The following is a 16,576-nucleotide window of genomic DNA, read 5'->3' on the forward strand; positions in this document are numbered from 1 at the left end:
TGAAAATATTAAAAAAGTAAATACTTTCTGTTGCTTGTCATGATATTTATTTTTGCTGGTTTTATATAAAAAATAAATTTATGTCGGTTAATTATATACCCGTTATATAATAAAATAGTATTTATACAGTTTTTTTTTTAACTGAAATATTCTGTAGTAGATAAAGTTTTTTTCTTGAAACAATAAAGAAAGAAAAGAATAAAAGGTTTTGAATTTACGTTTAATTTCAACTACTTCCAAGAAAAAGAAAATGAAATAATAAATTATCTCTTCAACCACTGTATTAAGGAGTAGTAAATATAATTGCCAGGCAAATTATATACACCCGCTAATTATTTATTTTTTCTTTATAAAAAACAATTTTCTTAATCTCAGGAACTTTAGACACGCGCAGTCAGTGAAACGCAACATAGAAAAATAATTTGTCGATTTACGTCGCCTTATAACCGACCGATGAGATGAGCTTGCGAAACGAGTCACGCCCGTAACATGTCATATGACATTCTTGTCCACCATATAACATTAGAGTATACCTGAAATAACTTTAAATAAACTTATCAGGAATACACAGATCTAATTCTAAGATTATGTCTTCACTGGCCATTTTTGATTAGCTTAAACGCGGACGACTTACATTCGCAGCCCTTTCCCTATTACCTATGTCAAGATTTATATAAACTTTTAATGAAGCTTTTGCTGAGCATTGCAATTACATCATATTCATCCGATCGTACTGTGATTAATTTTTCCACGTAAATAAGTTTCCTAGAAGTTACACTTTCCAAAAGATGATAAATAAAAATATAGAAATGTATAAAGTGAATACAGATTTACATTTTGAAAAAAATTCTCAGAAATTTCCGTCTAGTCTATTTTTGTACGTAAGAAATATGTACTTAAAAAAAATTGTTTAGTCTCGATTTTACGTTGGATTCGTTAAAAAAAAATTAATTTACGAGCATACTGCAAAATACGATCGTTGCAATTGCAAAAAATAAACTGTATTTTTAGATAAACTATTTAAAAAAGTAAACTTTTCATTAAACTTTAAAATAATATTTATTTTTTAAATAATTTTATCGATTAAGGAAACACTAAATATCTTTTTTTGGAAACAGATTTTTATTACTTATTAATTTTATTGTAGAACTAAATATTACGTTGTAATTTTTTATGGGTTCTGATCGCTTTGATGTGGCGGAGAAATATACTCGTAGACTTTTCTTCCAAGCTCGTATCACAATTCTCTTCAATAAAGAGAAAAGCAAACACGGATTGCTGTCAACATCAGGATAGTATATTCAGCAGAGACTTTACACGGATATGATACGTGTGTAAGTATATGCCAGAGTAGAAGTTTAGCGACGTGAGATCATAAATAATATGATACGGTTAGGTTACAGTTAACAGATGCAATTGTAGACGAACCTTAGCAAGTCAAATTATAAGTACATATCTCCTTAAGCAATACATGAAACGGTTAATTTTCTAACGATTATTAATTGCTTATAAATATTTATAATTGTACTCCTTCAAAAAAACGAACTTTATCTACCCACGCTCATTCATATGTTGACAAATTACAAATTACGGTGATGTCAAGTTATAATTATACTGCAACTACTGTGTTTTATCGAATAAATTATTTGCATAGAGGACTTCAAAATACTTATAACCAGTTATAGAATGTATGGCATTAGTATATAGACACAATAAATATTTTATTTTCTGTTTTGATTTTGTCAATAAAATCGATTTATACGATTTGTACGATTTTGTTAATAAAAATCATGGAAATATTAAAAAAAGGATTAAATAATCTGAAGAGTAATATAAGAAGCGATTAAAATAGCCGGCAGTGAATTGCATTACTACATTACTTTATGCAATTCATTTTTGAAAAACTTTTCTAGTTTGATTATATTTAACACTTTTAATTATAATTTTAATATTTGAAGCCAAGATGCACAACGAAATAATAAGATAAGCAAAATTTGTAATAGTATATAGCATCACAATTTCGAAAATTTGTTTTCAACTTTTGGAAGATTTGGTAACTCATGTATCAGGGTTTTTTTTTAATAGTTAAAGTATTCACTAAAATTGATTTTAAATAGATTTAAATCGAACCTACCGGGTTGGTCTAGTGGTTAACTCGTCGTAAATCAGCTAATTTCGAAGTCGAAGTTCTCAGGTTCAAATCCTAATAAAAGTAGTTACTTTTATTCGGATTTGAATACTAGATCGTGGATACCGGTGTTCTTAGGTGGTTATGTTTCAATTAACCATACGTCTCAGAAATGATCGGCCTGAGTTTGTTCAAGACTTCCACATTTATCGGTACGGTTAGATTATATTGATAAGTTGCTAATGACTAATTGTTGATGTGACTATAAATATTAACATTAAAAAAAAAATTAAATCGAAATTTAAAATTAAAGTTTTATTTATTTTTTTTTTAAATTTGGGAGCTCCCATTTGCAGAGGGTAAGTTATTTTAGTGAGTATTGTTTAACAAAATACGTTTTGAACATTAAAAATCTGGAATTGTGAAATTTTTTTTGTTTTAACACTCCCAATCTTAAGAAGTTTGGATAATATTAATTTTTAAGAAAATAATCCCTTAGTAGTAATAATAAATTTAAAAAAATAACTTTTTAAAATTACTTTTAGAATAAGATACAGCTGTAATTTTAAATAAACAAAGTTGTAATTCTCTAGAAATGGGTGAAACATTATTTTTTAAGAAGCTAAAAAGTAACAGCTATCAAAAAATTATAATTTTTACATTTTAAATATAATGGGTAACTTGCAAGATGGATTTAAATTTTAAAAAATTAAAAAAATGTTTTCCACAACCATTGGATTGGGATGGGCAAAAGATTTTTATGCTGATTTGAAGGCCCATTCATATAGAAAATATAGATGCAAAAAACTCCCATTAACTCCTTTTCTGAAGCAAGATATAGCTAAAAAAATAAAAATATATAGTTATTTTTTGGGCATGCGGTGAATACTAAATAAAAACTTCTGGTGATTTGTGATCTCGATAAAAATCTTCAATTTTTCTAAGAAAAATTGTTTGTTAAAGTGCCCCAGTAAAAATTTGCAATTTTATTTCAGCAAAAACATCCCCACCCCTTTTTCCAATTTTTGCAAAAATTTAATGCATTCTTTCCTCCTGAAGGTTGTAACTTCAACAAGTTTGAACAAAATCGGTTAATGGGGTCCATAGTTGTAAGACCAAATATAGGCCAACATACGTTTACAGGCAGCATACATGATGTTTGTATATGTGCACAAACATCTGACTGGCAAAAATAATTTTTTTTAGTTGGAAGTATTAGAATAAGAAATTTTTCCCAGATTATATACTATTTAATTTTTTTTTTGTAATTTTTTTATGTCTCCTTAAGGCACAAAACTTACAAAAAGACCAATTATTTAGATTTTTTTTTTTTTACCAATCTGCATACTTGTACTTTCCTATTATAGCTATAGCTGTTATACAGCACCTCTATAGTCAGAAAAGTAAAAGTAAAAAATTAGTTGAAGGTGGTGACAAGTACAATCAGATTAAATCTAAATATAAAATTAAAAAGATTTGACTTTCATAAATCGAATAACTAGCCTTTCTTTCAACTTTGTGAGAGGCTTTGATACATTTTGATTTTAATAAAACTTGAAAAAATGTATGTATGTATAAACAATAAAGTAATAAGTACAAACTACTGTATAGTACATTTAAAGCTCCCTCCCTGTACATTATGTTCTCGAGAATCCCACGATCATAAGTCATATGGCTTTCTGCATCTTTTTTTTAATTCTCTCTATGTAACTTTAATTTTTTTTTTTGTCTTCAGTCATTTGACTGGTTTGATGCAGCTCTCCAAGATTCCCTATCTAGTGCTAGTCGTTTCATTTCAGTATACCCCCTACATCCTACATCCCTAACAATTTGTTTTACATATTCCAAACGTGGCCTGCCTACACAATTTTTTCCTTCTACCTGTCCTTCCAATATTAAAGCGACTATTCCAGGATGCCTTAGTATGTGGCCTATAAGTCTGTCTCTTCTTTTAACAATATTTTTCCAAATGCTTCTTTCTTCATCTATTTGCCGCAATACCTCTTCATTTGTCACTTTATCCATCCATCTGATTTTTAACATTCTCCTATAGCACCACATTTCAAAAGCTTCTAATCTTTTCTTCTCAGATACTCCGATTGTCCAAGTTTCACTTCCATATAAAGCGACACTCAAAACATATACTTTCAAAAATCTTTTCCTGACATTTAAATTAATTTTTGATGTAAACAAATTATATTTCTTACTGAAGGCTCGTTTCGCTTGTCCTATTCGGCATTTTATATCACTCCTGCTTCGTCCATCTTTAGTAATTCTACTTCCCAAATAACAAAATTCTTCTACATCCATAATCTTTTCTCCTCCTATTTTCACATTCAGTGGTCCATCTTTGTTATTTCTACTACAAATTAACTTTAATATGCTTTCATAATAAATATTTTATTTATTCTTGCTACAGATGTAATAATTATTTTCAATATATCAGGAATCAGGTGAATACATCAGGTTATAAGAAATACAATACCCAGAAGGCTTGCTGAACTCGCTGAAATATCAAAACAATTTACTTAGGTAATATTTTTTCAAAATTTTATGAAAATTCTGACTTCTTGATGGTGGTAACATCTCTCTCTCTCTTTCTCTCTTTTCGTTTGAAAGGTTCAGTTTCGAATTCAGTCAGGCTTGGAATTTTCATGCACTACAAAATTCATGTTATCAAGTAATTGTAACTGAACATAAAACTTTTGTTCCTTTGAGAATAGGTTTTTTTTGTTTTTAGTAAAGTGATATTGAAGTGGTAAAATTGTAAACAATGGTTTCTAACTAAAATGCAACATTAGCCTCTCGGCATAACTTTAAAATGTTACACAGTTTAAGTTTAAATCAGGGCCAAGATCAAGTTTACAAGTGAATTTTGTTAAGTATTACATAGCTGTTCAGGGGTAACGCCGTACTAAACAAAAACACTTTTATCTGTATACAAAAAGAAATATTTTTGAAAAGCATATCCTGCAAAGTATATATATATACTTTGTACATATTATACATTTTTAAATATATATATATATATATATATATATATGTAACAAAATGTAATATATATGTATATGTATTACAATGTATTATATTAAAATGTAAATATATGTAACAAACATTACTGCCACTTATTTGAATGAGTAAATTAATTACAATGTGAGGCCTGTTCAACTGTCATCAGATCCAAAAGATCCATCATCAAAGTATAACATTAAAAACTTTTTTATAAGCTACGTTTACAAAATAATTTAATATTGATATAATTGTTGTTAATTTATACTATTAAAAAAAATTAAAGTGTGAAAATTTCTAAAAATATGGAAGCATATTCTTAGATTATTCAGAACATGTACAAATCAAAAAACACTTGAAAAATGCAACCCTTCAAAAATGTAAAAATTTGATGTATATATTACTACAAAGAAGTCACTGCTTAGAAAAACTATTACATAATTTGGAATAGGAAAATTCTATATTTGTGAAAATAAAATGAAAAATAAATGCCAGATGAACATGTTAATTTCTTAGAAGATGTTTGCTTGTTGCTGCTATTTTGTGATGAATAAAGTTTTAATGAAATCTGTAAAAGTTTTTTTTCTTTACTTGATAAATTAATTTAACACATAAGCTGGAAGTTGGGATTTTGAAAATGGAAATTTTGCAACAAATGAAAAATGCCATGCCTGACCGGGATTCAAATCCAGCCTACAACAGTATATCCGTAACTACAACAAGACTTTAACAAAATCACTCTGAATGTTCAACATACATTGTATAGTAGATCTAAGAAACAGTCAACGAAGAGATTCCCATGTAATTATCTCATATAACAGCTGTTTTTTTGAACAATTCATCCACTTTTATTTCCGTTAATAATAAAGCTTAAATCTTAATTTTTAGTAAAGATTTTTGCCCTATTTTATATTGATGCCTAAGTGAGCATCTTAGGTGAGTTTTCAGACTGTAATTAAAGGAAATTAAAGTAATTCAAATAATAATCCTGAAAGTAAATAAACTTTACCATACATCCATAAAAACATTGCATACTTTTGATTATGTTTTTAATTGAATGTCTTACGGTAGTAATACAAGTAATAATAAATTTAGTCAGAATACTAGTTTGTATATAAAATAATATTATTCAAATTTTTTATTCTGATAAATCCTTTTCCTAGCAACCTCCTACCACATCTTTTAGAAGCTGTGTAGCCTATTGTTTACTAGTTTGCAGTTCTCTACATATATATTTTAAGCTACTGGTTATTAATTGTGAAGGTCTATCAGTTATGATAGATGTTAGCTACAGGTTGTTGCTGAAGTTATTGTTCATTTATTATTGAAATTCCAGTTAAAATGTTCTAAATTGAAATGAGAGAAAGAAAATGAAGATGAGCAAATTCTGTGATATATGCAATTTATTTTTATCGATAATTTGTACCCACACGATATTAAAATCATAGGTCAAAAGTAAGTACTTTCATAGTATAGAACCTTGGAATGGCAGCAGCCTGCTACCTTTATTTCTACTCAGTTTGTAATTTTAATATCATTTGTCCTTCAAAACCTTCATTCTTCTTCATTTTCTTTTAATATACTACTTGGTTTTTGAATGATATTATTTTGTTTCAATGTCAAATGTACAGTTTGGTTTTTAAAATTAGATTTTTAATAATTCCTCTTCAACCAATTTTCTCTTGCTGCTATTCGTTGTTTAATTTACTTAATTCTTCAAAGCTTTATTTCTTATTTCATTTTCTTGCAACTCTCATCTTTTGTACTTTTATATCTCCTGCATTCATCCACCAGAAACATTTTTCTGATGGTAAATCCAAAGCTTCTTATCCCTGTTGTTTTTCTTCCTAGTCTCTTCTACAACCTTAATTATTTTAATTTATTCATTCATTTTCTGTAATATTTTTCAGAAACTTCTAAACCTGTTCCTACAAGTTCTAGCGCTCTAGCTTTGTCTTTACATAATTATCTTTTAATATGACTATATCCTCTTCTTTATTCCTGGTGTTTTATTTACATTAATTTTATTAGAACTGGATTATGATTGGCATCCACACTTCTTCCTGGGAATATTTTGCAATCTGTTATTTTATTTCAGAACCTCTGCCTAACCATTCTATTACCAACATATATTTAATATTGACTGATATCTCCTGTTTCACCCTTGCTTGTATTACTTACGATTTTTTTTTTTTAAATGTTTGCTAACACAATTTATTTATATTTCATACAGAAATCTGATTACCTATATCCTCTATTTCTTTGACCAAGTTCAAATATCCCAATATCATTGCAGTATTCCATTATTATTATTAACATATCATATCTTACATTCTAATTAAGTAATCAGATTCGTCTTTTATCTTTTATAATTCATAATTTTCTATCTAAGATTTAGGGATATAATAATACTGTATTTTGCTTGAGTTTTGAATCTGGCCTAACAATATATTAACAACGCTATATCTATCGTCATGTATATCATTACACACTATAGTGAGAAAAATATATCAATATGTTATTATATCTCGCACATTGAGTATCCTTCTTAAATATTGCTTTTTTGATGCTCCCATATCTGTCACCTTTCTTTCTTTTTCCTGCTTAGCCTCCGGTAATTACCATTCAGATAATACTTCAGAGGATGATATGTATGAGTGTAAATGAAGTGTAGTCTTGTACAGTCTCAGTTTGACCATTCCTGAGATCTGTGGTTAATTGAAACCCAACCACCAAAGAACACCGGTATCCACAATCTAGTATTCAAATCCGTGTATATCAGTTACCTGGTTTTATATTAATTAACCTATAACTTCCTGACCAACAACTTTGTTGATCTTTCTAGCTCATCTTGCTAATTCTTTCAGTATATAAAATTAACCTAGTCAATTTCCTTTTTAAATTCTCTAACTTGCTGCACCTAGTTTTGATATTTCATTCTCTGCTTAAGATCTTAAAGCTGCCCTCATCCAAACATCCAGGTGGAAGATTATTTCTTTTATCAAAATATTTTATCCAAGAGAATTTCATCATATTTACTACAAGGAGATCTTTTTAATTTTGAAGAACAATTTCTTCAGAATTTACAGCTCCATTGCTTCAACTTCACAATAACCAAAGCTAGTGTTGCAAATCTTTACATTCTTGCTTATGAGATTGTTTTAACCGGTTGACACCCTCAACTTCTGAAAGAGTTGTTACTTACTCCCTTAGAGAAACATTATTTAGTCTGACCTCTCTATAGATACTTTCTATTATGGTGGTACTCTGGGTTAGGCATGTTATTTGCTTCCTTGCATATAAAGACATTCACGCTTCCTCACCAGCAATAAACACTCATGGTTGATAGAAAGAGAAGCACAAACTTTGTGCCTTATATTGTGTTTTTTTTTTTTGTATTTTTGATGGTATTTTGTCATTAATTTCTATATATGTAACTTATATTATGTTTGTAAATTATGTATGTATTTGTACTGTTTGCCTTCACATAAAATTTAGCTTATTATTACTCTGTCTAATCATAAATATGTACTGTCATTGACCTTTTTTTCTGTGCAGGCTTTCTCCTAATTGCAGTATGTTGTCCTTCAATTATATGGGGAAGTGATCTTTCAGTGTACAGAGATTACAAGGGCAAGAAGATATCTTCAACAACAGTAGCTGGAGAAGAAGAAGCATCAACAGATACGTTAAAACATATCTACAGTTCAGAAAACCTGGATGAGCTTACAACTGTTTTTGATTCCAAACATAAATCTACTATTACAAAATTAAATAAGAACACATTCAATCTTTCTTCTCCTCAGCCTTTGACAAATTCTTATCCTAAAGAAAATGAAGGAAAACTTCATAAGTTATCAGAAGATCTTAATGGTGAGAAAGATGGTGAATTGTTTGCAAAGAAGGTTACAATAAAATATAATGAGGAAACATCATCTCCAGCTTTAAATTCTAATTTGCATGTGTCATCATCATCATCATTGCCATTAATCAATAAAAAGTATAATAAGAACTTTGATTATAAAAATGATGAATTAACATCTAATGGAGGTACTAAAACTGTAAAAGGCGAGTCATCATATGAATATCCATCAAAATCAATTTCTCACATCAATGGTAACGTTGATGATGGAAATACAGAAGAGCCTGATTTACACTCATCTACACCTAAAACTCTGCTGGATTATAAGAACTTAGAGTTAAAAAGTTCAGAACTGAAAAAGAAAAATTCAAAGAAAGAAACTTCTGTGGATAATGATGAAGTTGTTGAAAAAATAACATCAATGAAAACAGATAAATCATTTAAGGATCAAGTTTTTAAAACTGATAAATTGCACATTAAAGATCATTATATGACTACTTTAAAGACACCAACATCAACAACAGCAATAATTCCAGATGCACTTGACGATAATTATAGTACAATAAATATTAGTGTTATAGGTAATGATAAGACTGTTAAAAATATTAGTGTAAATAATGAATCCGGATCAAACTTATTAGAAGTAGAATTGATAAGTAGTAGTAGTGAAGTATCTAAAAATCCTAAAAATGAAGGTGTAAGTAATACCCCACAAAGTGTTAATTCTGTAATTATTAAAAACAGTGTTACTGCAGAAAATATAGAGTCGCTAAATAGAACACCCACAATAAAATATTCATTAAAAGAATCAGGCCAAAATATTATCAATAGAACAGCAGAATCAATTTCTTTGCGCGGTAGTGAAACTTCCTATGATAAATCCACTAAAGAACCAAGCAGTAATGTACCACTAAAATTAGATGAATCTAAAAATACAATACCGATATTAAAATGGGAGCAATCAACAGAACCAACTTTATACATAAGCACAAAGTCTACTAAAGTTCCTGTAACTGATGTTTTGTCTTTAAAGAATAGTACAAATGAAGATATTAATGACATTAAGAAAAAAATCATTCCTACTAAAAAACAACAGATTTCATTATCTTCACAGTTACTACCAGTTAATGATTCAAATGGTGTAAAGGATATAGAAACTACTACATCCACTGCAGTAAATGTAATTCCTAGACTAAATATTGCTTTAAAAAATAAATTAAGTTCTACAGTGCGAATGAAAAGTTTACCGACATCTACACCCTCTGGTTTATCGTCAGTCTGGTATCAAATGCAGACATTATTACCGACTATTGAAAATTATACGAGTACATCAGAGGCCTCTACTTCAAATGTTAAGATGTCAACAGAAATGAACACATCAGATATATATACTACAGAACTTACCACTGTAGTATCAAATGATAATTTAACTAAGCCAATTACAGTATTTAATACAAAAAAAAGACCCCCAATTGTTAAGACGTCTACAGAAATGAACACATCAGATAAATATACAGAACTTACCACTGTAGTATCAAATGATAATTTAACTAAGCCAATTACAGGATTTAGTATGAAAAAAAGACCCCCAAAGTTAAGCTATTTAACTACAATAACAACACCAACAGTCATGGAGTCAGAAATAAATCCGACCATTACTCCTTCAGTTTTACCAACAAAAACTAGCAATTACAGTGATAGCAGTTTTAGATCTTCGAGAAGACCTTCATCAATCAATAACATTTCAGTGCATAATTTTAACAGGACTGTTAGTCACTCTACAACAGAAACAGTCGCAAATATTAAACCATTTATTCAGTGGTCAACTCATTTGCAGAAATTAAATGTAGATATATCAGCAAATCAAACTACTACCACTGCCATATATTCTGATCCAACCACTACAGAAACTGGTAAGTCCTCATTTACTAATTACTTATATAAATGATTAATTGAAAACATTTCACTAAGAAAATTAGCTCAGACATAGGTAAAGAGAATTTAACTTTCAAAAAAACTTTAAAAATTGTACTCTAGTTTATTTAAGAGGTTTTTCTATTTTTATCAGTGGTACACCATAGATATAAAAATTCAAATAAATTATATTGTTTTCAGTGATAAAGTACGTGACTAAATTATGTATTTAAATGATATTAAAATTATAAAATGATGGACTGGAACAAACGTTTAGATGGAAGCATGTACACTAAAAAGCAAAACTTTAGTCTTGAAAAAATTACATGTAATGTTAATAATTCATCAGTTATACTTTTTTGAATTGCTTAAAATTTAAAGATTCTCTTTACACTATATTTCATAAAGTATGTGGAAATGTTTTTTTACATATCTATCATTGATAAAGTCTCAAATGCAAGAGATATTTTCAGGTTAAAATAAAAAATGTTGTAATGAATGAATGTAAGTGTAGATTTTGTAAATTAAGTTTATATTTTTTAAGTAATTTAAGTATACCTCAATAACAAGTAAAATTTCATTTATCAACTGCACAAGCGTGATTGAACATTTACCCTTATTCAAAAAGTCTGGTCCTTTGTATAATACTTCACGCCCAAACAGTAAATAAATATTGTTATCAAAAAATCATTCTTGCAATCTTTTATTTGATATCACCAAGTTCCTTGGTATTTTTTTATTCTGAAATTATCAGTTTTTTTCAAGTTTTCAAATAAGGAGGTATTTTTATGATGTATAATGATATTTTAATGTAATATAAAGCAAAACAATTTATTTCAGTTAATTGTATATACAGTGTTGTTTTTATATTTTGTATTAAAATAATAGTGACTGTCTAAATTTGTATAAATTCATTGGAACCCCTAAGTACACTTTCTGAACTGTCAGACACAACAGTAAAACTGAAATAAATATGTTTAAATGTGTTGTGTTAAAATATGTTATTTAGTTATACTTTTTTTTATTTTAAATACTTATTGTTGAACGTTTTATTTCTTAGTTTATTTTATGTTTGACTTTTTCATTTCTTTTTTTTTTTACAGAAACAGATCTACCATCAGAACATCCGACAACTGATTCTTATTTGATTGGGCTTCCCAAAAAATCAGCCGACATATTTAATTCTTGGGAGCAACCTTTATCCCCTTCCTTATCATCATCTAATAATTTAAATACAGATGAAACAACAACTGCATCAAGTTCTCCAGATTTACAACCATCAACTCCTACTACATTTTCTAATATACAGAGTTCTGTAGAAACTTCAGATCTAGTTACACCAAGCTTATTTTCTAGTTCAACATTATCCTCAGAGTTACATAATTTTCCTGATATGACAGAATCTGTAACTACAGATTTAGTACCTAGTATTGAAACAAATTTCAAAAATTCTTCTGTCATAGAAAATGCTGTTACTCCGGGTTCATCAAGCTTGTATTATACATCAGAAGATATTAATTTAAAAAATTTTTCTGAAACGACTAAGATAGTATCTGTAAATCTTTCTTCTAGTTTTCCTAATTTTACAGAAATCCCTTTGATTCATTCTACTGCAGATGTTCAAAACAGCAGCTTTGAAGATACACCCACAGTTCAAACAAATACTGAGGGTGTTGGTGTTACTACAGCGATAACTGATGAAGGCATTTCTGATATTTCACTATTATCAACAAATGAGACAAGTTCTTTATACACTTCTGAGTCAGTAATTCCATCTACAATTTCTATAATCTCATCCACAATAAATGAAAGCAGCTCAGCAATACCAGAATACAATGTATCTGATGACAATCTGATAACAAATGAAACAAAATATTTTTCTGTTACTGAAAGTGCACTAGATAATTCAGAAACTAACAGTACTGATGAATACTCACTGAACAATGTAACAGAAAGTACATTAAGCATTTTGACTTCCACTTCATTACCTTCATCTGTTTATACTATTGATTCAGCTAATAGCTCACCCCCATATGATCATGATAATTTTGCTACGATAAAAAGCATAATAAAAAACAATAATTCATTAATGATGCAGGAAATAACAACATTGCCTACAGAAACTACTAATTATGAAACTGCTACTGATGAAAACTATGATCCAGAAGATAATGACGATTTAAGTAACGTTTCTGATCATCATGTAAGTAAAATAAATCAACAGCCTTCAACTGTTTCTAGTACTGAACATGTTGCATTACCTCCAGTAAATCCAACTTACAGTGACAGTAATACTGATTTAGATGAAGAAGATGAAAACTTTAAGAATGAGTCATACAATACAGAAATTCATCAAATTAAAATTGATGATTTAACGACTGAATTCTCAAAATCAAATCCTGAGTCAACAACTTTAACTGTAGTCAATGTGGCTATCTTAGTTAACAACAGCAGTGTTAATAATACTGCTTCAGAAAATCCTAGTCATGAAGGTGTTACAACCGTTCCAGTGAAGAATGTCAGTTCCAGTGTTTCTGATGCAGTTTTCAGTATGCCTGATATCGAAACTACAACACTTCTAACTCAAACTCAAGAAGAGGAGACAACATTTATTCAGTGTTAGTATTTTTTACATTTGCATTCCATGTGTAGAAATATTGTGATTTTGTAGGCAATTTCAATATCAATGAAGTATCTTATTGATATACAATTTTCTATTACTCAATAATTAATTTGCTATTCAGAAAAAAAATTATTTCATCAAAATATATGCTAGAAGAAATAATGTGAAAATTAAGTTTTACTGTTAAATCTTTAGAAGATTGAAATTTGTTTTTTTCTATTTACAAAATTTGGACATTTATGTAAAATGAACTTTTAAGTTAACCTCTGTTCCTTAAAAAGCATGCTTTATCATGTTAAAGAAGCGCAAAAAATAACTTACAAAATTTTAATTTAATATTGTATCTCCAGTATCCAGCTAAAACATTTTTACACTTTAAAAGATTGACTACTACATTAACAATTTCCTGGAACATGAAATGTATCCAGGAAGTACAATGCTGCATAACTATACAAAATGTAATGTAAAGTAACGCAATAATTTTTATGAAACCCACTAAATTCTTTGAAAAATGATTTGATGAATCAAATTATTCTTTATTCTTCTTAAAGTTATCAGTCCATATACGAATATTTTACTTCATCTTTTTAAGTTAAGATATTTAAAACCTATTGTTTTCACTAATTTATAAACTAAAATTAAAAAAGTTCTTTCTACCAAATAATCATTCCACAGATAACAAAGATGGCGCTTCAGTACCAATGTCTCCTAAGTGGACGATTAATGATGTACCAGAACACTTGGTACTTAAAGTAGATACTTCATGGGCAGAAATGTGCCATTCTGAAGAGAATTTAAAAAGAGGCATTATTCGACTGTTCAAAAATGGAACTGGCAGGTAATTACGCACTTTATTGAAGTAAAATTGTTTATGATTGCATTTAATGGTTAATTTCCTTTCGGAAAATGTTTTATCTGTTAATATGTGCAGTAAATATGATTCCTTCTTGTAAATCATATAGCTTCTGTTTTGTATGCAATGAGGTTTTAGAAATGTTTTACCTTAAGTTGAGTACTATGTTGTTAGTACATGTTTATAAAACAAATTCACATCAAAATTGTATAGTAAATGTAAAAAAAATTATATTCCGAAAAATTCTCTAGTGTACTGTTTAGTTTTCTGGTTATGGACTTAAAGAAGATAAATGATTCTGCTGGCTTCTTTAATCTGACCTAAAAAAATGCCATGTTAGAACACAAAAGGTAGTTCTCATTACTGTACATCAGTATTTCTGAACACAGAAACAAAAAACACATCATATATTCATGTGTACTTTTCCTCCACTCCTATAGAATGCTATCATATTGATCACAAAAATTACAAGTGTTATTATTGGCTAGAAATCTTGCAGTGTAGTATCAGAATTTAAGAAATAAAGATACTCTAAACCAGTGTCAACTGCTTGAAGTTTTTTTAGATTAAATTTTCATTACAGTTTAAGGATAAAATATGTTTTATATCAATATCGTGTGTATAATACATATTTATGTGCAGATGTATTGCCCAACACATGCCCAGTTATATTAGAGTAACTTTATTGTTAGGAAGAAATACCTCTTAGTAATAAGTTAGGTTATAACTCAATTAATACATACCATTTTTAACTGAGTATGTTACCACATTAGTAATAACTTACACTTTGTAGAGCCATTCTTCATTACTTTTAAAATGATTTTGAACTAAAATTGTGACCTATTACAATTGAAGTTTGTACTCATTATTTAAAAGTAGTAGCCAAAACACAGCTTTTACTTCATTCTCAAAAATATTGGTAGTATTTAAAAAAATATATAAATAAAATAAAAAAATTATCATTATAGTTAATGAATACTTAACTGATGTTAATTCCATTTGTGTATTTGAATTTTTGTGTGTTTATTATTCCAGTCCCATGAAATAACATTAAATAGCTCCCATCATATTGAACAGAAGCTTTGAACCCACACAATACCTATGATAGCTTTAACTGATATAACTGAAGAAATATTCCAAAAATTTTAATTTTTTCTGCATAAAAATATGAAACATGGTCCTGAATTCCATATTAATGGTATATTTTTTTAGGTTCAGGACAATTATTAATTCTAAACAATTTTATTTACAATGTCTTCAAATTAGTACAATATTTCATATGTGAAAATGACAAATGACTTTTCAGGTACAACTTTTGAATCCTTTTTTATACCTTAGTTGTCCTGGAATTTGTTTTTTTTTATATATACGATTAAAAATAGTAAATATAATTGATTCTAAAGGAGTTTAGCGAGTAATAATAAATAATTTAAATAGCAATTAACTCTAAAGAAACAGAGGATTTGGATAATAATTACCAATTAAATATTGGAGTGCATTTTACAGTGAAGTTTGTTCATATATCATTTCTAAACGCTAAAGACCAGTTGGTAAATTTTTTATTCATATCAGTTATATGGAACCATAAACTATTAAATTTTCAACACCTTTAATGAATATATCACCCTTCTACATACCTTTATGAACCAGTTCTTGTAATATAACACAAATTTTTAAATATGTGTTCTATGAAAATTACTTATAGAGGTGTGTGAATGTTTTTGTGCATTGGTGGGAATAGTTATCTTTTTACTATTCTGTTCCTTTACTCAATTCAGCAACTTATTTAACTCGCACATTAAATAAATATTTAAACAGAATGAATTTCATTAATCTTCTACTTTATTGTTTATCAGATATACTTAGTTTATGCATTTCATTTAATCTATAACTGATTTGTTTAAGCAATGTAAGCTATATCTTAAATATACTGCACTTATGTTAAGGTGAATTAAATAAATTGTTGAATTCAAAGTATAAACTAATGAATTTAGTTTATTACCCCAGTAAACTGAAAGTGTATAAGTTAATTTTTAAAAACTTTATTTATTGAATTACAATTTTTGGTAAACTTTTCTGGAGTAAATCTTGTATCACATGTGGCTTCACAAACAGTTTTTTGGTGACACCTTGCATGATTTATAAATATTTTACCCCTTTAGAAGAACATTTCATTTCAGTTTTCTC

The 16,576-nt window shown here is 28.2% G+C and overlaps 1 protein-coding gene across 1 annotated transcript in view; it reads left to right on the forward strand.

Annotated features, from left to right (window-relative positions):
* Positions 1-16,576, forward strand: part of LOC142334339 (uncharacterized) — a 166,437-nt gene that overhangs the window by 97,530 nt on the left and 52,331 nt on the right. The window contains exons 3-5 of the mRNA XM_075382307.1: positions 8,696-10,912; positions 12,017-13,531; positions 14,212-14,374. Of these exons, the coding sequence (XP_075238422.1) occupies positions 8,696-10,912; positions 12,017-13,531; positions 14,212-14,374 (3,895 nt within the window). The remainder of the gene's footprint in view (positions 1-8,695; positions 10,913-12,016; positions 13,532-14,211; positions 14,375-16,576) is intronic.

Source organism: Lycorma delicatula, chromosome 1 (genome assembly GCF_047948215.1).
Source record: "Lycorma delicatula isolate Av1 chromosome 1, ASM4794821v1, whole genome shotgun sequence".
NCBI lineage: Eukaryota > Metazoa > Arthropoda > Insecta > Hemiptera > Fulgoridae > Lycorma > Lycorma delicatula.